Below are 22,683 nucleotides of genomic sequence, written 5' to 3'. Positions count from 1 at the left end.
GCTCAAAGTGGGCTAGATGAAACAATGATCAGGTGGATCCACAGTTGGCTACAGAATCGGACTCAAAGAGTGCTTGTCAATGGGATCTCCTCCAAATGGGGAGAGGTAATGAGCGGGGTACCGCAGGGCTCAGTCCTGGGCCCAGTGCTCTTCAACATTTGTATTAATGACTTGGAGGAGGAGGTGCGGGGAATGCTGATCCAATTTGCAGATGACACAAAACTGCGCGAGATAGCTAATACCCTGGAAAACGGAAACAGAATTCAAAGTGATCTTGATAGGCTGGAGCACTGGGCAGAAAACAACAGAATGACATTTAATAGGGATAAATGCCAAGTTCTGCACCTAAGAAAAGGAAGTGAAATGCACAGTTACAAGATGGGGGATACTTGGCTCAACCACACTACAAGCGAGAAGGATCTTGGAATTGTTGTCAATCACAAGCTGAACAGGAGCCAACAATGTGATGTGGCTGCAAAAAAGGCAAATACTATTTTGGGCCACATTAATAGAAGTATAGCTTCCAAATCCCAGGAAGTACTAGTTCCCTTCTACTCAGCACTGGCTAGCCCTGATCTTAAGTACTGTGTCCAGTTCTGGGCACCACACTTTAAGAAGGATGCAGACAAACTGGAGATGGTTCAGAGCAGGGCAACAAAGATGATCAGGGGACTGGAAACTAAGCCCTATGAAGAGAGACTGAAAGAACTGGGCATGTTTAGCCTTGAGAAGAGAAGACTGAGGGGAGATATGATAGCGCTCGTCAAGTACTTGAAAGGTTGTCACAGAGAGGAGGCCAGGATCTCTCCTCGATCACCCAGAGCGCAGGACACGGAATAATGGGCACAAGTTACAGGAAGCCAGATTCCGGCGGAACATCAGGAAAAACTTCCTGACCGTTAGAGCAATACAACAATGGAACCAATTAACTAGGGCAGTGGGCTCTCCCACACTGGAGGTGTTCAAGACGAGGCTGGACAGCCATTTGTCAGGGATGCTCTGACTTGGATTTCTGCATTAAGCAGCTGGTTGGACTCGATGGCCTTGTAGGCTCCTTCCAACCCTACTGTTCTATGATTCTATTGTATTATTATTGACCACATAAAGCTCAGAACACATCTGGAACAGAACGGCCCGGAATGGACATTTCCGAATGAGCAAAATCAAACAGAATCGCCAGTCACACATAACTCCATGGGAGGGATGCAACAAGCCACAAAAAAGCCACATAAACCATGTTCTGATACCCGTTCTGGGCCATAGTCCATATTGAAGAAAAATGGCAACTCCAAGTGAGCCAAGTCAACCAAACTTACCAGTCACACATTACTCAATGGGATTGATATAATAAGCTCCAAAACTTCCAAGGAAACCACGGTGTTGTTGCGTGTTGAGGTCCTTAGGGATACATGATGTCATGTCCATCCAGTAGCCATCCCAGATCTCATCAGGGAAAAACCAGATTTCCTGAGACTGCTTAATGTCTGATTCTTTTCCTTAAGTTGGGTTCTCCCCAGTATAGTTGTTGTATGTCCCAACCCCTGCATTTAGCTTGAGTATGCTAGCCCTGCCCAGGGGTGTGCCTTTCACCATGACTCTAGTCAAAGGGTGTTTCTTTCCATTGTGCTGAACGAGGCTAGCCCTCTGAATGACCAAAGAAATTAGAGTGAACCCCCTCAATTGACATGGCACATTTTTAGGCCAATTCCTTAAGTGCAATTAAGCAGGATCTCGAGGCTCCGCCTCATTGCCTTAGGAAGTAACTACTTCACAGCTTCCTTATAGAGATTCTGTGCATTAAAATGGGTGCTGGTTTCTGTCTCTTTCCCACGACAAACCCATTAGTGTCTCCTCAGAAGTAACTCCCACTGTTGCCAGTGAGGTCCTGTGGGTTAAAATGGGGGCTGGTTTCCATCTTTGTGTTCTCCCCCCACTCGTTCCAAGCACAAGCATATGAGTTACTCAGAGGTAACTCTCATTGTGCTCACTGAGACCTGCTCCTGAAATGCAGGTCCATCTGGACTTTCACGGGAAAGGAGAATGGCGGGGGAGGGGGGAAGCCTCTCTTATTGGTTGAGCAGCCCCTGCCAGTCAGATGACATTCACTCCCCACCCCCACCAAGAAGTATGCTCTGCGAAGTGATTTTTATTAGTCCGGAGAGAATCTGCTCGTGGAGCCCTGCTCACAGCAAAGCCAATTCCTTTAAAAACAATCCAGTACTCCTCCATTAGCTTCTCCTTCCATTGTCGTGGAAACATGGCCCAGGTTTCAATAGCTGTTCCAGCCATAGTCCATATTGCATAAAACAGGCTGGAACAGCAACTTCCGAGTGAGCCTAATCAATCAAACTTGCCACCACACTGGACTAGATGGGACAGATGTAACAAGCTCCAAAACCTCCAGGGAAACCATGTTTCAATAGCTGCTCCAGGCCATAGTCCCTATTCCAGCCGGACCGGCAACTTCTGAGTGAGTCAAATCAACCAAACTCACCAGTCATACTGGACTAGATGGGGCTGATATAATAAGCTCAAAAACCTCCACGGAAACCATGTTTTAGTAGCCCTTCTGGGCTATAGTCTGTATTCCAGAAAATAGGCCTGAACAGCATCTTCTGAGTGAGCCAAACAACCAAACTCACCAGCTACACATTACTGGATGGGACTGTTGTAATAAGCTCCCTAACATCCATAGAAATGGCATTTCAATACCAGTTCTGTGCTACAGTTCACATTCCCAAACAATTTAACTTTCCACTATCCGATTTACACACACAGAGAAAGATTAAGGTGACATGCTGCAATTGTTTTCAGTGGTAAATTAGGCAAATATAATGTTGGTTGTTTAAACAGTAGACAACTTTAATTTGATTATGACTGCATAATTTTGGACTAGGCTAGGTTGCTTCTTTTCTCATGTAGGATTATAATATTATGTCTCTTGTTCATTTGCTTGTAAGAGATACCCCAGAAACTCAATACCTATTCATTAGATCACAGCAGGGGCTACAAGGAGAGAAATCCTGGTGTGCACCAAAAAGGGAGTGGCACAAATAAACCTTGGAAGTTTGCAGGACTGGGACCACACTTCACACGCAGCCTCTCCTAGTCAGGAGGCACCTGATGCACTATCAAAACCCTGTGCAATTACCCCAGAGGAGGTAAAGTCCCAGGTGCAACAAATAGAAGACACCTGCGAGGAGCAGAGCAGCAGCAATCTCAAACGCTCTTGCGGCACAACTTTGTTGTGTTGTTGTTCAGTCATGTCCGACTCTTCGTGACCCCATGGACCGTAGCACACCAGGCCTTCCTGTCCTCCGCTCTCTCCCGGAGTGTGCTCAAGTTCATATTCATTGCATCGGTGATGCTATCTAGCCATCTCATCCTCTGTCGTCCCCTTCTCCTTTTGCCTTCAGTCTTTCCCAGCATCAGGGTCTTTTCCAGAGAGTTTTCTCTTCGCATTAGGTGGCCAAAATATTTCAGCTTCAGCTTCAGTATCTGTCCTTCCAATGAGCAGTCAGGGTTGATTTCCTTTAGGATGGACTGATTTGACCTCCTTGCAGTCCAGGGGACTCGTAAGAGTCTTCTCCAGCACCACAGTTCGAAAGCATCAATTCTTCAGCGCTCAGCCTTCCTTATAGTCCAGCTCTCACAGCCATACATTACTACTGGGAAAACCATAGCTTTGATTAGACGGACCTTTGTCGGCAAGGTGATGTCTCTGCTTCTTACTATGCTGTCTAGGTTTGCCATAGCTTTCCTCCCAAGGAGCAAGCGTCTTTTAATTTCATGGCTACAGTCACCGTCTGCGGTGATCTTGGAGCCCAAGAAAGTAAAATCTGTCACTGCTTCCATTTCTTCCCCTTCTATATGCCAGGAAGTGATGGGGCCAGATGCCATGATCTTTGTTTTTTTAATGTTGAGTTTCAAACCAGCTTTTGCACTCTCCTCTTTCACCCTCAACAAGAGGCTCTTGAGATCCTCTTTGCTTTCTGCCATTAGGGTGGTATCGTCTGCATATCGGAGGTTGTTGATAATTCTCCCGGCAATCTTAATTCCGACCTGTGATTCATCCAACCCGGCGTTTCTCATGATGTACTCTGCATATAAGTTAAATAAGCAGGGTGACAATATGCAGCCTTGTCGTACTCCTTTCCCAATTTTGAACCACTCAGTTGTTCCATGTCTGGTTCTTACTGTTGCTTCTTGACCCTTGTACAGGTTTCTCAGGAGACAGGTAAGGTGGTCTGGTACTCCCATCACTTTAAGAATTTGCCAGAGTTTGTTGTGATCCACACAATCAAAGGCTTTAGCGTAGTCAATGAAGCAGAAATAGACGTTTTTCTGGAATTCTCTTGCTTTCTCCATGATCCAGCGAACGTTGGCGATTTGATCTCTAGTTCCTCTGCCTCTTCGAAATCCAGCTTGTACTTCCGGTAGTTCTCGGTTCACATACTGCTGAAGCCTAGCTTGTAGGATTTTGAGCATCACCTTGCTGGCATGTGAAATGAGCGCAATTGTGCGGTAGTTTGAACACTCTTTGGTGTTGCCCTTCTTTGGAATTGGAATGTAAACTGACCTTTTCCAGTCTTGCGGCCACTGTTGAGTGTTCCAGATTTGTTGGCATATTGAGTGCAGCACTTTAACAGCATCATCTTTTAGGATTTTAAATAGCTCAGCTGGAATGCTGTCATCTCCGCTAGCTTTGTTGTTACTAATGCTTCCTAAGGCCCACTTGACTTCACTGTCTAGGATGTCCGGCTCAAGTTCAGTGGCCGCACTATCGTGGCTATCAGGGACATTCAGATCTTTCCTGTATAGTTCTTCTGTGTATTCTTTCCACCTCTTCTTCATCTCATCTGCTTCTGTTAGGTCCCTGCCTTCTTTGTCCTTGATCATGCCCGTCTTCGCACAAAACGTTCCCTTGAGATCTCCAATTTTCTTGAAGAGATCTCTAGTCTTTCCCATTCTGTTGTTTTCCTCGATTTCTTTACATTGTTCATTTAAGAAGGCCTTCTTGTCTCTCCTTGCTATTCTCTGGAACTCTGCATTCAGTTGGATATATCTTTCCCTTTCTCCCTTGCTTTTCACTTCCCTTCTTTCCTCAGCTACTTGTAAAGCCTCATCAGACAGCCACTTGGCTTTCTTGCATTTCTTTTTCTTTGGGATGGATTTCGTTGCTGCCTCCTGAACAATGTTACGGACCTCCGTCCATAGTTCCTCAGGCACTCTGTCTATCAGGTCTAATCCCTGAAATCTATTCCTCACCTCCACTGTATATTCATCAGGGATATGATTTAGGTCATACCTGAATGGTTTAGTGGTTTTCCCTACGTTCTTCAATTTAAGCTGAAATTTTGCAACAAGAAGCTCATGATCTGAGCCACAGTCAGCTCCAGGTCTTGTTTTTACTGACTGTATAGAGCTTCTCCATCTTTGACTGCAAAGGACATAATCTATCTGATTTCGATATTGACCATCTGGTGATGTCCATGTGTAGAGTCGCCTCTTGTGCTGTTGGAAAAGAGTGTTTGCTATGATCAGCATGTTCTCTTGGCAAAACTCTTTAAAAAATTAGCTTTTGTCCTGCTTCATTTTGTACACCCAGGCCATGCCTGCCTGTTATCCCAGTGATTTCTTGATTTCCTACTTTAGCATCCCAATCCCCTATGATGAAGAGGACATCTTTTTTTGGTGTTAGTTCTAGAAGGTGTTGTAGGTCTTCATAGAACCCATCAACCTCAGCTTCTTTGGCATCAGTGGTTGGGGCATAGACTTGAATTACTGTGATGTTGAATGGTTTGCCTTGGATTCGTACTGAGATCATTCTATCGTTTTTAAGATTGTACCCCAGTACTGCTTTTCCCACCCTTTTGTTGACTATGAGTGCTACTCCATTTCTTCTAAGGGATTCTTGCCCACAGTAGTAGATATGATGGTCACCTGAATTAAATTCGCCCATGCCTGTCCATTTTAGTTCGCTGATTCCCAAGCTGTCAATGTTCAATCTTGCCATCTCATGTTTGACCACCTCCAGCTTACCTTGATTCATTGATCTGACATTCCAGGTTCCTAAACAATATTGTTCTTTACAGCATGGGATATTCTTTTCACCACCAGAGACATCCACAGCTGAGTGTCCTTTCGGCTTTGGCCCAGCTGCTTCACTCTTTCTGGTGCTACTTGGAAATACCCTCTGCTCTTCCCCAGTAGTATATTGGACACCTTCCAACCTGAGGGGCTCATCTTCCGGCGTCATATCTTTTAGCCTTGTGATACGTTCCATGGGGTTTTCTTGGCAAGAATACTGGAGTGGGTAGCCATTTCCTTCTCCAGTGGACCACATTTTGTCAGAACTCTCTGCCATGACCTGTCCGTCTTGGGTGGCCCTGCACGGCATAGCTTATGGCTTCACTGAGTTATGCAAGCCCCTTTGCCACAACAAGGCAGTGATCCATGAAGGGGACAACTTTGTAGGTGACCAAAAAAATATATATATTTTTTTAACCCATGGTGGCTTCTTTAGCTGAAATAACTTACTCTCCTAACCTACAGTCTGCATTAGGGGTTATTTAACCCATCATGGATTATCATGTCATCTGGTGGTCACCGTGTATTATTTTGGTCACCTACTTTGGTGGACAACTTTGTAGGTGACCAAAATAATACATGGCGACCACCAGATGACATGATAATCCATGATGGGTTAAATAACCCCTAATGCAGACTGTAGGTTAGGAGAGTAAGTTATTTCAGCTAAATTAGCCACCATGGGTTAAAAAATTCCCAACAGACAGCATGATAACCCACAATGGGTTATCGTGATGTCCGAACCCAGTCTTTACCTCATGCCTCTGGAAACATAATTGCTACATTTATATCCCACCTACCTTCATGAAGCTCATGGTGAAATATAGTGGTCACCCCCAATTTTGTCCTTGCAACAACCCTGTGTGGTCAGTTAGGCTGAGAGATGTGAATGGCCAAAGGTCATTGTAAGCTTCAGGAGCAACTGGATGCCTCTGTCCAAGAATTTGTGGCTCATTTGGCCGGAACCAGTAGTGGCCGGAACTACTATGCCCGGAACCAGCAGTGCAGTGGCAAATTCAGAAGTGCGAGGGCCCTTCATGATAATCACAGCCACACCCCCTCGCACCCATGCCCCCTTCTAAAATTATACACCCTTGTAAGATTATACAATAAGAATGAGCTTTCAGTCACTTTGTTTGGAGTATCTGGTCACCTTAATTCAGAATTATTAAAAGGTCAATTTGAAAAGAAAACACACATATGTCATGTCCAGCAACTTGCTAGAAAATATTATTTGGTTAATCATAGAACAGTAGAGTTGGAAGGGGCCTATAAGACCATCGAGTCCAATCCCCTGCTCAATGCAGGAATCCAAGTCAAAGCATCCCTGACAGATGGCTGTCTAGCCTCGCCTTGAATGCCTCCAGTGTGGACTAAAAAGGTTAGTCCTTTTTAATTCAGGAAGCATGTAGTAGTAGTAGTAATACAATCACAGTATATTTGTGGTTAATTATTATGAAGAGCCATTGCAACCAGGTGTCAAGCAATGCCCCATTAAAATAAATGGAACTTAGTCCGTGGTGACCCACAGCTCCTTTAAGGCTGCAATCCTATACACACTTATTTGGGAGTAAATCCCATTGAATATAATGGTACTTACTTCTGAACAGACAAGTAGAATTGCCCTACAAGGCTGCAAGCATATCTACACTCACTAGGGGAGTAAACTAAAGTCCAAATCACACACACACACACACACACACACCCCTGTCAGTAGTCACAGATGTAGACAAAACACACCTGAGTGGTGGGTTAGGAACAGACTTTTCAATAACAGACTTTTATTGGAGATATAACAAACTTACATCTCAAGCTGGCTGAGGTCAGCATCACTTGCAGGAGGAAGAAGATAAGAAAGTAGAGGGAGGAGACAAGGAAAAGACAGAACAACCTCTCAAAGATCCCCTCCCACCTTACTCATATTAACCCTTCAAGTTCAGGTTAAGTGACTCATGGCCTAGTCCCTCCAAAGTAAACTCCACTGAACACATTGGGACTTACTTCTGAGTAAACAAACCTAAGATCCTACTGTCAACCAGAGGGGTTGGATCCAACCTCAGGCCCCCTCCTGCACCTTGAAGGACAAACGTGATGAGCAAACAAACAGCAGGTGAAAACTTTTCACTGCATGGTGCTAAGACATGATCCCCTGCTAACGTCTGCACATCAAACCCGCTAGAATCCCTCTCTCTCATGCAGCAAACCCCATGCATAAGCACGAGCAACAGACAAGGGCGAGCCGCCGCCCCCCGCCCAGCAGCAGCAGCAGCAGCCCAGCTCTGAATGGGTGGTTGGTGCTGCAGGATGACGAGGGCGAAGTGGGGACAGGCAGCAGGGTGGGGAAAGGGTCAGGAAGCTGAGGGGCTGGCTGGGGATGTTCAAGTTGCGAGGCGTGGCAGCTGCTCAGGGGGTGGAAGACGGAGAAGCTGAGGAGGTGAGAGAGAAAAACTGCAGTTTTGTTCAGGCTGCAGCAGAAAAGATAGGCCTCCCTCTGAGTGTTTGGAATGTTGCCATTGGTGGGAAAAGTAGAAATGCATTGTAAGCAGACAAAGAGGATGTGCTGGGATGTTGAAAAGCTAGACTGTTGTAAGTAGATACGAAAACTGTGCTGGAAGGTTTTGTTCCATGTACATGATTAGCCCCCACTAGCGTGCCAGTATCTGATTGGCTGACAGCTGTGGCACAGCAAGAAATTGCAAAATATATAAGTTACTGCTTATCTGTACCAGGGTGTGCACTTCCCGTGTGTGCAATTCACCAGTGCTAGTATGCTCCGTTCAGAAAGGATCTTTCAATCAAGTGATCCACCCATACTAGCATGCTCTGTTTAATAAAGGGTTATAGTGTCAGAAGACCCCCCAGCCTGCTGTGTTCCTTGGGAAGGTCTGAAAAGGGGGTGCTGAGAGGAGGCTGCAGAGCTCCCTCAGGCTCCCTCTCTTGCCCCCTTTGTCTGGCCAGCTCTGCATGGTAGGCGAGAGGCAGCTGCCAGTCGCCCGCACCCCCTTCCTCTGCTCCTTCCTCCTCCCGTTGTATCTCCCTGGCAGCAGCAGACTGCAACCCAGCTGGGAGCCGGCTCCAATAAAAGTGCAGGAGCAAAGACCCAGTGCAACCCCAGAGCACTACACTGCTGGCTGGAATGGCTATTGAAACATGATTTCCCTGGAGGTTTTGGAGCATATCACATCTGTCCATCTAGTCCAATGTGACTGATGAGTTTGGTTGATTTGGCTCACCTGGAAGTTGCTATCTTGGCCTGTTTTGTGCAATACCAACTATGGCTCAAAATGGCTATTGAAACATGGTTTCCGGGGACATTTTGGAGCTTACTCTATCTGTCCCATCTAGTAGTGTGTGACTGGCAAGTTTGGTTCATTTGGCTCACTTGGAAGTTGCCATTCTGGGCCATTTTTCTTCAATATGGACTATGGCCCAGAGTGGGTATCAGAACATGATTTCTGTGGCCTTTTTGTGGCTTGTTGCATCCCTCCCATGGAGTTATGTGTGACTGGTGAGTTTAGTTGATTTTGCTCGTTTGGAAGTGTCTGTTCTGAGCTATTCTGTTCTGTTCCAGATGTGTTCTGGACATTATGGGGTTAATAATAATACAATATTGCAAGGGTTTTAGTCCTAAAATATTGTTCTCAAGTGCTTCTAACATGTGCTATCATTTTTGGCATGCTTTTTAAAACTATAAATGGGCTGTTCTGGCCCGTTCCGTTCCAGCTTTTACACCATCCCTAATTTGAGTGTTTGCACATTTAAAGTGTTTGCACACTAAACCCATCTGTATGTGAGATAATGGAGCCAAAGTGCAAATAACTGAGTGTTGTATTTGCCCAGGGAGGAGGTCTGAGGGAAAATCTGAAGTCGATTGACCTTTTCTGAGACTGTGGGGTATTTTGTATGGGGTACCTTTGGCTGGAGATATTAACCACCCCAGCACCACCTCATATGAAATATTTACAACTGAATACACTGCAGGATTTTTGTAAACTACTCTCTCAGCTCAGCCTGCAATACTAATATGATACGACTAGACTGCAAGGTTGTTGTAAATTTCAGCCTGACTCCCAACATGCATTAATCAGAGTGAACCATTGTAGCAGCCATATGGGGGGTCAGACTAAGTAGCCTCATGCAGTCTCATGCTTCATGTTCTTGCTGAGCTCTTTCTCCCTTGAATATATTGTTGTAAGGTGACGAGACACAAGAATTCCTTATCTTGTCAAAGGTCATACAATTGTATATCTTGTTCTCTGCTGTTCTCTGCTTATCACGGCTACCCTATAACCCAGTTCTTGTATTATAAACAATGGTGCTAGGAGAAGAAATGTTGAGGATTGCAACCCCACACAGGAGGGGGAGGAGGAGCCGTTTCATATGTGTCACAATGTCTATAAAACCAATGTGCTGATGTATTTCGGGGCTTCTGGCTCTTTGGAAATGATTCCAGCCTTAAGCCCGCGCGTTAAATAAAGAATCTCTTTTTCCTTCACTCCGTGGTCTCTCTGACTCTGGGTTCTGCAACACCATGACATTTCATACTACTCTAACCTTTTATAACTCTATGGGGCTTTCGCCCCGCTAGGCAAAATGGCGGCTGCGGAGGAAGTAAGCAAGAGGCGCCACTTCCTTATTCCTGACGTAATTTCTGTTAAAACGGAGGTGGTGACTGGCTCCGTATCTGCTGGTTGTGGAGGAGAATGGAGCCTTCGGGCAGAGTCCGAGAACCCGGGCCGGCAGGTGCCAGGTGTGAGGGGAGGAGAGAAGAGGCAGGCTAGGCGACTAGAGAGTAGAGACCCCCCCCCCCAGCTAGATCTGCGGAGCGGGCGGGCGGGAGGAGAGCGGTAACCTTTAGTTTCTCTGGTGCGGTTGTGCCAGGTGGGGCAAGGATGTCCGTTGAAACAACGGCAGCTCTCGGAAGGTCCATAGGAGATAATAGAAGTTGAGAATGTCTGTTGATATGTCTGGATTCCACTGAAAGCAATGCAAGCTACAAATGAGCTACTATTAATGCAAGGAATGGATCTGGAAAGGAAATGGAAATGGTCAGAGACATAGACGTGGCATGAGATGGTTTATATCTTATATATCTTATAGCTCTATGAGATTACTTTAACTGTTAATCTTGATGTGTGCTTTAATATGATTCTAAAATATTCTGGTCACATTGATAGAAATGGTCTATCATGCTCCTTCTGTTTTATTTAAACGTTGATTTTCATGTTAAAGGCAGCTTAAAAGTCTTAAGTAAAGAAAGCTTATTAACCACACCAACAGGGAGAGAAGATGGGGAGTAGGAAAAATTCTGCAGGAACATTTGTTGGGTGTAGTGCCTCCCTCTCCAACAGAAAATTGAAGGGGAAGGGGCACAGGAGGGTGACCACAGGATCTGGTTCTATAGCTCTCTACAGGCAAGCAAAATTCTACTTGTGGGGGGCAGATGGGGTGTGAGCTCTGGCCCCATTGCTCTACCCTGGACCTCTCCATGTTGATGGGGGTCTGCAGTGGCACCGTAATTGTATTTGGTTGAATCCAGTTACAGTACTTTGTGCAGTCAGGAGCCCCATGTAATCAGGATTCCCATTCTTGTATGTGCATCCAGTTGAGGATGGTTATAGCATTATTTCAGGCCTTTCCTATCAACACATAGAATCATAGAATCATAGAATCATAGAATAGTAGGGTTGGAAGGGGCCTACAAGGCCATCGAGTCCAACCCCCCGCTCAATGCAGGAACCCAAGTCAGAGCATCCCTGACAAATGGCTGTCCAGCCTCGTCTTGAAGGCCTCCAGTGTGGGAGAGCCCACCACCTCCCCAGGTAATTGGTTCCATTGCCGTATTGCTCTGACACTCAGGAAGTTTTTCCTGATGTTCAGTCGGAATCTGGCTTCCTGTAACTTGAGCCCATTATTCCGTGTCCTGCACTCTGGGATGATCGAGAAGAGATCCTGGCCTTCTTCTCTGTGACAACCTTTCAAGTACTTGAAGAGTGCTATCATATCTCCCCTCAGTCTTCTCTTCTCAAGGCTAAACATGCCCAGTTCTTTCAGTCTCTCTTCATAGGGCTTTGTTTCCAGTCCCCTGATCATCTTTGTTGCCCTCCTTTGAACCCTCTCCAGTTTGTCTGCATCCTTCTTAAAGTGTGGTGCCCAGAACTGGACACAGTACTCCAGATGAGGCCTAACCAGTGCTGAGTAGAGGGGAACTAGTACTTCCCGGGATTTGGAAGCGATGCTTCTATGAATGCAGCCCAAAATAGCATTTGCCTTTTTTGCAGCCACATCACATTGTTGGCTCATATTCAGCTTGTGATCGACGACAATTCCAAGATCCTTCTCGCTCGTGGTGTGGTTGAGCCACGTATCCCCCATCTTGTAACTGTGCATTTGGTTTCTTTTTCCTAGGTGCAGAACTTGGCATTTGTCCCTATTAAATGCCATTCTGTTGTTTTCTGCCCAGCACTCCAGTCTATCCAGATCACTTTGAACCTTAACACGGGGAAGTTAAGGTTGGAGGAGGCAGGGCTGAAGTTGATGTCATCTTCTGTTCTTCACAAAAAGAATTACTTAATGCTTGGATTAATATATTTCAGGAAATGGTGTGGCAGAATGTATGTGGCAGTGACTTTATCTGTAAGAGAACAGAGGACTTTAATGGATAAGTGACCTTTTAGTGGCCAGTCATATCCCACTCCACCTTTTTGGGCAACTGCTGTCTTGACTGACTTTGCTTTTTATTCCAGAAAACAGTTATTGGACCTGCCTTGGGACGATATCCTCATTCCCCATGTTCTCTCATATCTCCCTCTGAGGAAACTCTTGAGCCTGCAGAGGGTCAGCAAGGCATTCCTGTTTCTAATCCAGAGTTACCTCACCAACTTGCGCTGCTTTGATTCTAGCCAGGTATTATGAATTAATTGTGTGTGTGTGTTATATCGATATCTATCTGTATTCAGTCCTATGTGGAGTAGGTGTGGCTGATGACTAAACTGTAATAAACTGGAAGCAAGGGATACCGGGCTATCATCACTCTGTATGTGTAGTTGTAGAGTCCTTGGGTCAAACTAGGTGATTTCCACGTTAATATTGGTAATGGACAAATATCAGATAAGATACCTTTCTTAACAAAACTAACTTGTGGTGGGACTGAGTTTTGAACTTCAGCAGCGAGTTCATTCAATAATAGATTTAGGAGGAGAGAATTTCTAATCTTAGCTGTGTAAAATGAAGCAGAGTAGAGAGATAAATTTCTCTAAGAAAAGAAGTCACTTCTTATCTCTCTGATTTAAACATAGTTTAAAGTCATCACTCTTTGCAGTGACATTTCACATCTGAAAATCAATTTATTGCAGAGATGAGCAATAGAGGTGTCCAAACATAAAGTGTGCATGGAAGACTGGTGCTTAAAAATCTCAGATTCTGCACCCAAATCCACAAATCTGCTACTTAAAAAACACACAGAAACCCAGGTCCCTCCAGATTATAACAAATTCTGGGAATATGCTGCTTGCTTTGAGGCACCTGGTGGGGTTGGCCTGCTACTTCCAAACAAGGACGAAGGCATATTAGTTTACTGCATGGGTTCCTCCAGGGGGTGGGGCTTGGCCCCCTAACCCTGGACCCTGGAGGAATCTCTGTTGTTATCTCCAATCTGAGATCAGCGATACAGTGGGGACTCCCTTGCATTCTGCTCTCTTTCCTGTTGGTGAATCAGTTAAAACCTGCCCCTCCCCCCAATTTGAACATTCCCCTTCCACAAAAAAGGCTTCACCTATCCTTCTAAAATCTTGCAGGTTTCTTAGCTGGGGCTACCTCTATGCTGTATGCCACTTTGATAAAAATGTAGGGGGATAAGCATATCTTTTTTTTTTTTTTAATCCCCAAACCATAATGGCTGCTCTTGCACAAAGTTCCTTGCACCTATTCATTGAAAACTTGGCAGGTGTGATCCCTGCGGAAGGGGCAACTGTTCCTGCAAACTCCATCCAATTCTGCCAAGAATAAGATTATTGGCAGTTCCCTTTAAAAAAAAGTCAAAATTTAAAGGCACATAGTACAACCCCCCACTCCATTTGTCTGAAATTTGGCATGTTTAATCCCCTCATAAGGGACTATTATGCCTGCAGATTTCATGCAATTCTGACAAATAGAAAGAAGTTATAGCCATTCATCGATTTCCAATTACAGTTAATGGGATACATGAAGATTTGGATTTCCAAACTGAGATCTGGTCAAAGCAGGTGGCCTCCAAATTGATCTGAGCTGAATTAACCAGTTTTCTGCATTGTTGAATCAGGGCCCAAACGAAATCTTGCGGTTAGTGTACATCCCGAGAATATACCATTCTGGAATATTCTGATTGTACTCTTCTCAGTTATCAGGTTTGCACTGTATCTGTTCTTCTTCCGGGGCGTTGTGGTCTCTGCATTGTGCTCTCTGCTAGTCTGTTCTGCTTTCCTACCCTTCTGCTGCTTCTCTTCTCTTTTTGCTTTCTGTTCATGAGTTCACGCTTAATCCACTTCTTGTCCTCAGGACAAGATGGTTCCTCGGAAGATCTTCTGGTGGCAATTGGGGGAGGGAAGGGCCACCACTGGGAGCTGAATGGTGACAGCTCACCAAGCTGTTTGTGCTTTTTCTCCCCTCCCTTCAGGGCAAGATAATTACATATGATTTTATTTCTAGGGTTAGAAATGACGGTTTCTTTATAGGGTTTCTACTTTTGCTGTTGTCCCACCCACATGCCTTAATAGGTTCTGATAAAATTTCTGTGTTCTAGCTGCTTCATAGTGAAAATGGCTTGTCCACTTACAGCATCATGAAGCCATCAACATAGTCCTTAAACACTGGTTTCTGGCATGCTTGGAATTGTTGTGGATTCTTTTAATAGGAAAATTAATTGCATTTAATCCTTAGCTGTGGTTGGGGAACTAGAGATTATGCAGTGCTAGGACCATTTCTGCAGTAGTTGTAACAAAATATGATTGTCAAGGCAGCCTAAGCGAAACATAATTGTGGAGGGAAGAGAGCAGAAAGCGCAGGGACGGAGAAGTAGTAGCAATGTTGTGACACTGGGGTGACATGAACCTTAGACTGGCTAGAATACTTTTACCATACTAGTGTATTTTCTGTTGAAGGCAAGATGTTCCACCCTTTCCCCACTTCACACCTCCACCCAGTATTCTGATTCAAGGGAACTTTGCTTCTGTGCTTTGAATAAATTAATACAGCATGCACTAAATTGGTCATTAGTGTGAAGTTGCCCAGTTTGCATGATTTAGATGGTCTGCTAGTAGGCTTTTGCAGATTTTTAAAGCAATGTGATGTGTTAAAAGGTGGTTGCAAAAGTCTGCGCTTTATTTCTGCCACATCAGCCCCATCCCAGGACTTACAAGGCCCTATTTATTGCTGGCAAAGGATGGATGAAGTCTTCTCAGTGTTCTCAGATATTTGTACAGCTCTTTATTTATTTTAATGATTTTCTTGAAACATATATGCCACCTTTCAATGCCAATTGGCATTGATTAGTTTTGCCATTAAAAGGGGGAGGTGCAAGAGGAGAGAGCTCTTGGCAGGGTTTGAGATATTTACAGTAATCCAGTTTGTCTTCTTGCTTATGGCAGGTCGGACCTCACTTTCCAAGAGCTGCATTCTGTATTTTGCTAAAAGATAAAAAGGTGCTGCAGCAACTGGCCTTACAGAACTGCTCTGATTGGCTCTCTGACAAGGAGTTGCTGCCTGTGATTGGTCAAAACCAGAATTTGCAGCAAATTGAGTTGAACGGCTGTGTACAACTCAGCCGGAATGCGCTGGTTGCCATCTCTCTGAGCTGCTCCAGTTTACGCCAGCTTTCTCTAGCCCATTGTGAGTGGGTGGATAGTCTCTCCCTGCGGAGCCTTGCTGACCACTGCAAGGAGCTCGAATCTCTGGACCTTACAGCCTGCCGGCAGCTGAAAGATGAAGCCATCTGTTACCTTGCACAGAAGTGCAACAGACTGAAGTCCCTCTCACTGGCTGTCAATGCAAATGTTGGTGATGCAGCAATAGAGGAGATTGCCAAAGCCTGTCCTGAGTTGGAGTACCTGGACCTCACGGGCTGCCTGAGGGTCAAGAACAATTCCATTAGGTAACACGTGCACATAGGGAGTAAAGCAATTGCATTTATGTATTTATTACACTCATATCCCACCTTTCTTCTAAGAAGCTCAAGGTGGCATACATGGTTTTATCCTCGCAACAACCCTGTGAGGTAGGTTAGGCTGAGAGATGGTGATTGGCCCAAGGTCACCTAGTGAGCATGGACCAGTGTGGGGTTTCAGGGCCTGGTCTCCCCAGTCCTAGGCTGACATTCTGCCCACTACACCTCACTAGCTCTCAATTGACTGGCTTTAATCAATATAAACTCTCCTTTACTAAGACAATAAGGAGCTTCTCCAAAACTGTTGCTGCATATATACAGACCTCCAAATGCACCCAGTGAGATTCTGCACTGAATAGTCAACAGATTAACATGCCTTGTTTCTGACTGGAATTCTGAACTTTCTGGAAAAATCTAAATTCGGAGAAAGGATTGGTGAGGTAATGGAATGAAAAAGAGGGTATGATGACAGCTATAGAGAGGATTGTGTAAGCAACACAAAAAGCACTTTCAAGAATATTACTCAAAAGGCTGCAGGCTGGGTAACTGCAGTGTGCAGCCTTTTTGATCAGTTTTCATGAAGGAGTAAATATGTACATGTTTCCTCGATTAAGATAATTCAAAATGCATTGAACTTGCCAATCCTTGCAGCTTGTTTTTTGTGTTGCTTCTGGCTATTTCTGTAGTTGTTATGACCCCCAATTACGTTTTGGGGTTGTGGAAGGTCCACCCACTGATACCTGACATCCCCCTGTGGATTGTGCAGTAAGTAAAAATAGCTCTTTCCAGCTTAGGCTTTTCCCCACCATGATGAGGGCTAGATCTCTTTAAAATATATATTTATATTTGATGCTGCCTGTCAAATCTCCCAAGGAGGCTTCCAAGATATAAATTTACAATATAAAATCAATACAAATTTAAAAACATGGAACTACATATAACTACAATTGATGAAAAACAAGAACCACCACCACCACTAATAATAATAATAACAAACAGCATTCAGCCCAGTAAGAACAGTAAAATCAGATAAATGTTAACTACAGTAGCCCCAGAAGATCCTCATTCAAGAAAAGGCAGTTGTAAATGGGTCTTTAGAGCCTGCTTGAATGCCTGCAATGATGGGACATGACATATTTCAATTGGAACAGAGTGGGAGCAGAGATACTTGAAGCCAAATTTGGTGATTTGTACCTTCAGCAGGAGTTTGGATTGGATGATTGGTCCTCTCCCGCTGTCTGTTGTAGGCAGGATCAGTTCAAGTATGTATTTTAAAATGTGATGTTACACTCCTGACCCGGGAGAAAAATCAAAAGTAAAATATCTGCTGAAAACAAAACTCATCTAGAGCTTGGAATGTTTTGTGGCTTCTCAAAAACAGCAGTTATATTGGAGAATAGGGCTTGTGAAATGCTGTATTAAATGTACAGAATTCTGCCTCTTGAAAGCTAGATTCCTCAACTGTAATAAACCATGCAAATTTTGTAGGATAATAGGGATGTGTTTTATCAGAATACTTTATTTTGGTTGCATTATTACCTTGGACCAATTTTTACAGGCCAGGAATGGAGAGGGATCAATAGAGTGCTAGGAACATGAGCCACGCTGGATCAGACCAAAAGTTCATATAGTTCAGCAGTCTGTTAACATAGTGGCCAACCAGCTGTCTGAACCATGATCCTACATGTAAGGTCCATGATCCTACATGAGTGCAATAGCAGCTTCCCACTTTTGTTCCACAGCAACTGGTGTACGTAGGCATATCACTACTGATACTGGAGGTAGCATATAGCCATCATGAGTAGTAGCCATTGATAGCCTTATCCTCCATGAATTTGTCTAATGGGAGACTATGAAGAGAGGTACAGGCTGTTATTGAAAGGAACATCCTGCTCCCTCCCTGATTATTGGAAACTTCATGCAGCCCCTCCAAGGACATTTACAGTCATTTTTCTTTTTATACCTCTTGTTTTCTTATACCTCAAGGGGTATAAGCATGTGGTTGTCCTCCCATGACATCCCAACTGTGGATAGTAAATCTGATAGGACCTCCACATCTTTTTTCCATGAGCCATCCATATGTTTCAATGGCCAATTATATATGGAGATACAGAAATCAAAGTTCCTCAGAGAATCCACTATCTTGGGTGCCCTTACTACATCTAATTTACTATCTACTTGTTTTGGCTCCTGCCCTGTTTGCCTATGCTCACCTTCTATTCCATTCCATCATGTTATCTGACATACTAGTTTCCATCGTTGATGCCTTTGCTGCTTAACTAATATAATTAGGTGAAGTCAGGAAAAGCGAGGTGAGAAATCACAGATAAGCACATTATTGGGATATTCTTTCTCTTCTGCCATGTCTAGCCATTCCATACCCTGTTCTTCCCAGTCGGCCAACAAATCACTTGGTTAGCCTCTAGAACCCTGTGTATTAATGAGAGGAGTATCAGCCTGCACCTGTCTGAAATTAGAAAGAAAACTAGTTGTTTCTTGACGAAGTGGTTCTGAAGCAGAAGCTGATGTCAGAATCCCAGGCTCGATATAATAATTTTTTTTAAAAAGAAAACAACAACATAAACGCACAATACACATACACTAAAATATCTGTTAAGATTATAAAATATCTACCTTTGGCTCCCCTTACACAACAAATGCTTATTATTGTTCTCTACTTCTTATCTTAGTTGTATATCATACATTGAGTTCACAGACATTATCTGATTTCTCTCCTAATTTTTAACAACAACAACAAAAAGGAGGACTAACCATCTCAAGAGTTCAAAATCCACATACACAGATATAATTTTTCTCTGTTTCTTGTACAAATTCTATAAAAAGTTTCCAGAAGCCCAGTCTCAGAGCCATTATGACTGGCATGTTATCTCTAAGACCAGAATGCTCCTCGAATGTAATTTTTTTCTCATTAGCTTGGGTTGTGAGGAAGCATTGATCCCAAAGAAATGTATACTTTTCATTTTCTCACATTCTTATCCACCAAGTTATCCTGTTGTGCAAAAGAGAGGTAATGCCAAGTTCTGGGGGCAGCAAGGAAGTTTTCACACACAAAAACTGGATCAGGGGACCAATTGCCCCCATCTCATTTGGAATATCTCTCGAACTCCCCAACTGCAAATCCTTGTTATCTTTATATCCTACCATACATGCATGATTAAATTAATATGTTCTGCAGGGGTGCATTTTTCCTTGAATATGGTTTCCTCACTAGGTATTCCCTCAGGTTCTGCTGGGAGGCAATAATCAAATACTGACTTCTGTGCTGATGAAGGAAGACATTCTTTGAGTTTCCATTGGCCCTTCTGGGCCCTGGTTACTGCCATAGTGAAATAATCACTGAACTCACTCCAAAATCCATGAACACTTTTACACAAAACTAAAGAAGTGCTTTAAAATACAATACCTTATATTAGGTGTGGGGAAGAAAGGGAAAAAGCAACTGCAAGCTAAAAACACTTCAGTGATGTAAAAGTGAGTTCAATTAGTCACCTTAACAATATAAACCTAGTTCAGTAAACTTTTCAGCTTTTGCTGCCAGCCTTGGTCCTCTGGCTAAGAGCAAGACTCACACCTCTGGCAAGTTCTAGCCTAATATATTGTCTGCAGGGCAGGACAGACACACACCTGAAGGTAGCCCATGCAAAGCAGCTTCTCCTTCCAGTCATCTCTCCAAAAAGGCTCTGGTGAATATATTGTCTGTGGAGGGATGGAGCAGAGCAGATGCACACCTGAAGGCAGCCAAGGTAAAGCAGTGTCTCCTTCCAGTCTCCTTCCCAACCGTTTTTCTTTCTATGAGAGAGACCATATTCTTGTGGCTCTAGGCCAGTCAAGACTGCATTGGACCAATTTAGAAGACAAGCTCCTGTCTTGAATTTCCCCAGCAAATGAGTTGCAGAACACACAAAACTCCTATCACTAAGGTTTATACTTAGTTCCTAGTGTCTCTGCCATCATAGGCAGAAACAATTCTCTGGATATTATCTGGGCAGGAATACAAATTACAGACAAGGATTTTTGCTGCTAGCCAATGAATTTTGGCTTGTTAGTGCTCTGCATAAAACAGAAGGCTGCTAATGAGCTGCAGGAAGCCACATTCTCAAGTTTTAAGTGGTGCTTGTGAGTGGAGGAGTGGGTGGTAGTCCCACAGTGTATCTATTGCTCCTAGTGATTTGTCTCCCGGATTCCTCTCCCTTGATCTGTAACATGAATAGGAGTAAATGGATTCTGAATTGTTTATGTAGACATCTACTTTGCTTTGGAATCAAGTTAAATTTGCTTAATTCCATTATTGCACCTTTCTTGTCTTAGAACTGGCTTTTTATGGCTGCATTTCACACCTGTTTCAGCCTTAGATCTTAAACTGCCCTATCTCTCTACCAGTCTTGCTGGTACATATGGAGCTGCCTTATAACAGATGAATTATAGATCTAACCCAGTGCTGTCTACTCTGGCTGGCGGTAGCTCTCCAGGGTCCTGAAAGCCTTCCCCAACCCTGCTAACTGAGATCCTTTAACTGCATATGCCAGTGGTTGAATCTAGGGGCTTCTGCGCATAACCCCTCTCCAACATGTCCCAAAGTGATACAGTTCTAGTCTAGAACTCAATTAATGCTGCTGCCAGGAGACTGTGAACTTGACCTTTTGCATGTTCTCTTTTGGTAGGACCTTGGCGGAGTACTGTCCCAAGCTGCGTGCTTTGAAGGTGAAGCACTGTCACGATGTGGTGGAATCCAGCCTAAGCGTCCTGCGTAGTCGTGGTGTGGAGTTGGATGTGGAACCTCCACTGCAGCGTGCCCTGGTTCTTTTGCAGGATGTGGGTTTTGCCCCATTTATCAATCTTCAGAACTAATGAAAGGAAGACACTTTAGTGGTTCTTGCAGACTCCCTGTGGGTAGAACTGTCAGCTACTGCTACTGAGTTCAAAAGGCAGAGAAGGTTTTAGACCCATCATTGCAAGTTAGAGCTGTTCTGAGCTACTGATACCCCTTGTGGGAGCGTATGTATGCCCTGGAAAAGCCAGTACATTTGCTTTAGGATGGACAGTATATGATTCCCAGCTGCATCATGGTGGATAACTGTTATGATTAAGGACATTCTAGAGATGGATTGGGCTTGCTACTGTGAAGTGTCTGCAAATCACAAGTAATTCCAACTGCTTTTTCATGTGGATCTCCACAGATAATTGAAAATCTAGTTGGGAAAAGTTATAAGAATCTAATGTGAAGTTCAGCTCACTGGAGATTGACAGTAGGCAACATTAGTACCACTGAGTGCTGCAGAAGTCTTACCACACCCTTCTTAAGAGTTGAAGAGGACCTTTATTTTTTGAGGGTTGCAACAGTCTGTTGTGCCTATAAAGGCTACAGAGTAGAAGTTTTCTGGTGCCAGTGATGAGAAGACCTGCATTGCCCCAAAGTCCTGCATTTAAAGGCAAAGGTGATGCACTTTTGTGTGTGTGTTAAAAGGGGAAGTATACATTAGACTTTCATATGTGCCCATTCTTTCTCACAACTAAAAGTGAGAATGGAGTGTGTGAATGAAATTACTAGAGTCAATTGTACACAAAGGATTGGAAAGTAGTTTTCTAAAAGGAAACACAGTTCTTTCAATTGTACGCTAATGGATGCCAGCATTACTTACTTTGTATTAGATCAGGGGTCCCCAGCCTGGGCACATTTGAAATTTTGAGGGTGAGATGGGCACTCTCATAAAATGGGTGCCAGAGTGGGCATGGCCCGTCACAAAGCACTAATTTTCCTGAAGGCAAACAGGTGAGACTAAAAGAGAACTAACTTGTCCAAGAACCTAAGCACAAGGCAGAGGTGGGGTCTGAGCTCCAAAACACAAAACCAGCCTTTTGAATCCAAATAAAGATGGTGCTGGAGGGTGGCACTTTGTTTTGCTGCATGCCAGCCTCCCACTAAAAAAAAAAAAAATGTTAAAAAAAATCAGGAGAGGCAGGTTGCCTGGTGGGCATCCATGGGCTGCTGTAGAGTTCTGGGGTGACTTGTTAACCAAGGCAACAAGCCACCCTGCCCAGGTTTGCACATTATGGTAAGCCACAGTGACTACCCGGCTTGAATATTCAGTGATAGCCAGCACATGCTGCAACCGACAGTGGGCTTATTTAAGCCATGGTGAGTGCCAGTGATTGTGTAAACTGGCCTTGGGTGTGCTGCTGTAGATCAACTAACTAAAGGCTTTTGAGAGTCCTGAGAGCATAGGAAGCTGCCTTATACTGAGTCATACCATTGGTCCATTTAGCCCAGTATTGTCGACAGTGACTGGCAGCGGCTCTGGAGGGTTTCAGGTGGGATTCTTTCCTTGCCCTACCTGGAGAAGCCAGGGATCAAACATGGGACCATCTGCATGCAAAGCTTGTGCTCTGTCACACTGAGCTGTGGCCCCAAACAGTCATCCATAGTAGAGGCTAGC

The 22,683-nt window shown here is 44.2% G+C and overlaps 1 protein-coding gene across 2 annotated transcripts; it reads left to right on the top strand.

Annotated features, from left to right (window-relative positions):
• The first annotated feature begins 10,731 nt into the window (after positions 1 to 10,731).
• On the top strand, positions 10,732 to 22,205 carry FBXL15 (F-box and leucine rich repeat protein 15). Of its 2 annotated transcripts, XR_014789308.1 has the most exons (5): positions 10,732 to 10,840; positions 12,837 to 12,996; positions 15,714 to 16,216; positions 19,856 to 19,992; positions 20,911 to 22,205. XR_014789308.1 is itself a non-coding variant. In XM_084845158.1 (4 exons), the coding sequence occupies exons 1-4, from the start codon at positions 10,794 to 10,796 to the stop codon at positions 21,095 to 21,097; spliced, it is 897 nt and encodes a 298-aa protein (XP_084701284.1). In that variant the 5' UTR covers positions 10,732 to 10,793; the 3' UTR covers positions 21,098 to 22,205. The 2 variants fall into 2 exon arrangements, 1 of the variants encoding a protein (XP_084701284.1); XM_084845158.1 differs by lacking the exon at positions 19,856 to 19,992.
• Positions 22,206 to 22,683: the final 478 nt, after the last annotated feature.

This window comes from Heloderma suspectum, chromosome 3, assembly GCF_057233095.1.
Source record: "Heloderma suspectum isolate Gila_16-S chromosome 3, 16-S_ref, whole genome shotgun sequence".
Taxonomy (NCBI): Eukaryota; Metazoa; Chordata; class Lepidosauria; order Squamata; family Helodermatidae; genus Heloderma; species Heloderma suspectum.
The sequence above is the reverse complement of the archived record's forward strand: the minus strand, read 5'-3'. Positions and strand labels throughout refer to the sequence as shown.

Bases quoted from the DNA above. Each gene is read 5' to 3' on its own strand.
- FBXL15 (XM_084845158.1), top strand. From the start codon at position 10,794: ATGGAGCCTTCGGGCAGAGTCCGAGAACCCGGGCCGGCAGGTGCCAG. The intron at 10,841-12,836 runs GTGTGAGGGGAG...TTTTTATTCCAG, and splicing joins CCCGGGCCGGCAGGTGCCAG to AAAACAGTTATTGGACCTGC. The intron at 16,217-20,910 runs GTAACACGTGCA...CTCTTTTGGTAG, and splicing joins GTCAAGAACAATTCCATTAG to GACCTTGGCGGAGTACTGTC.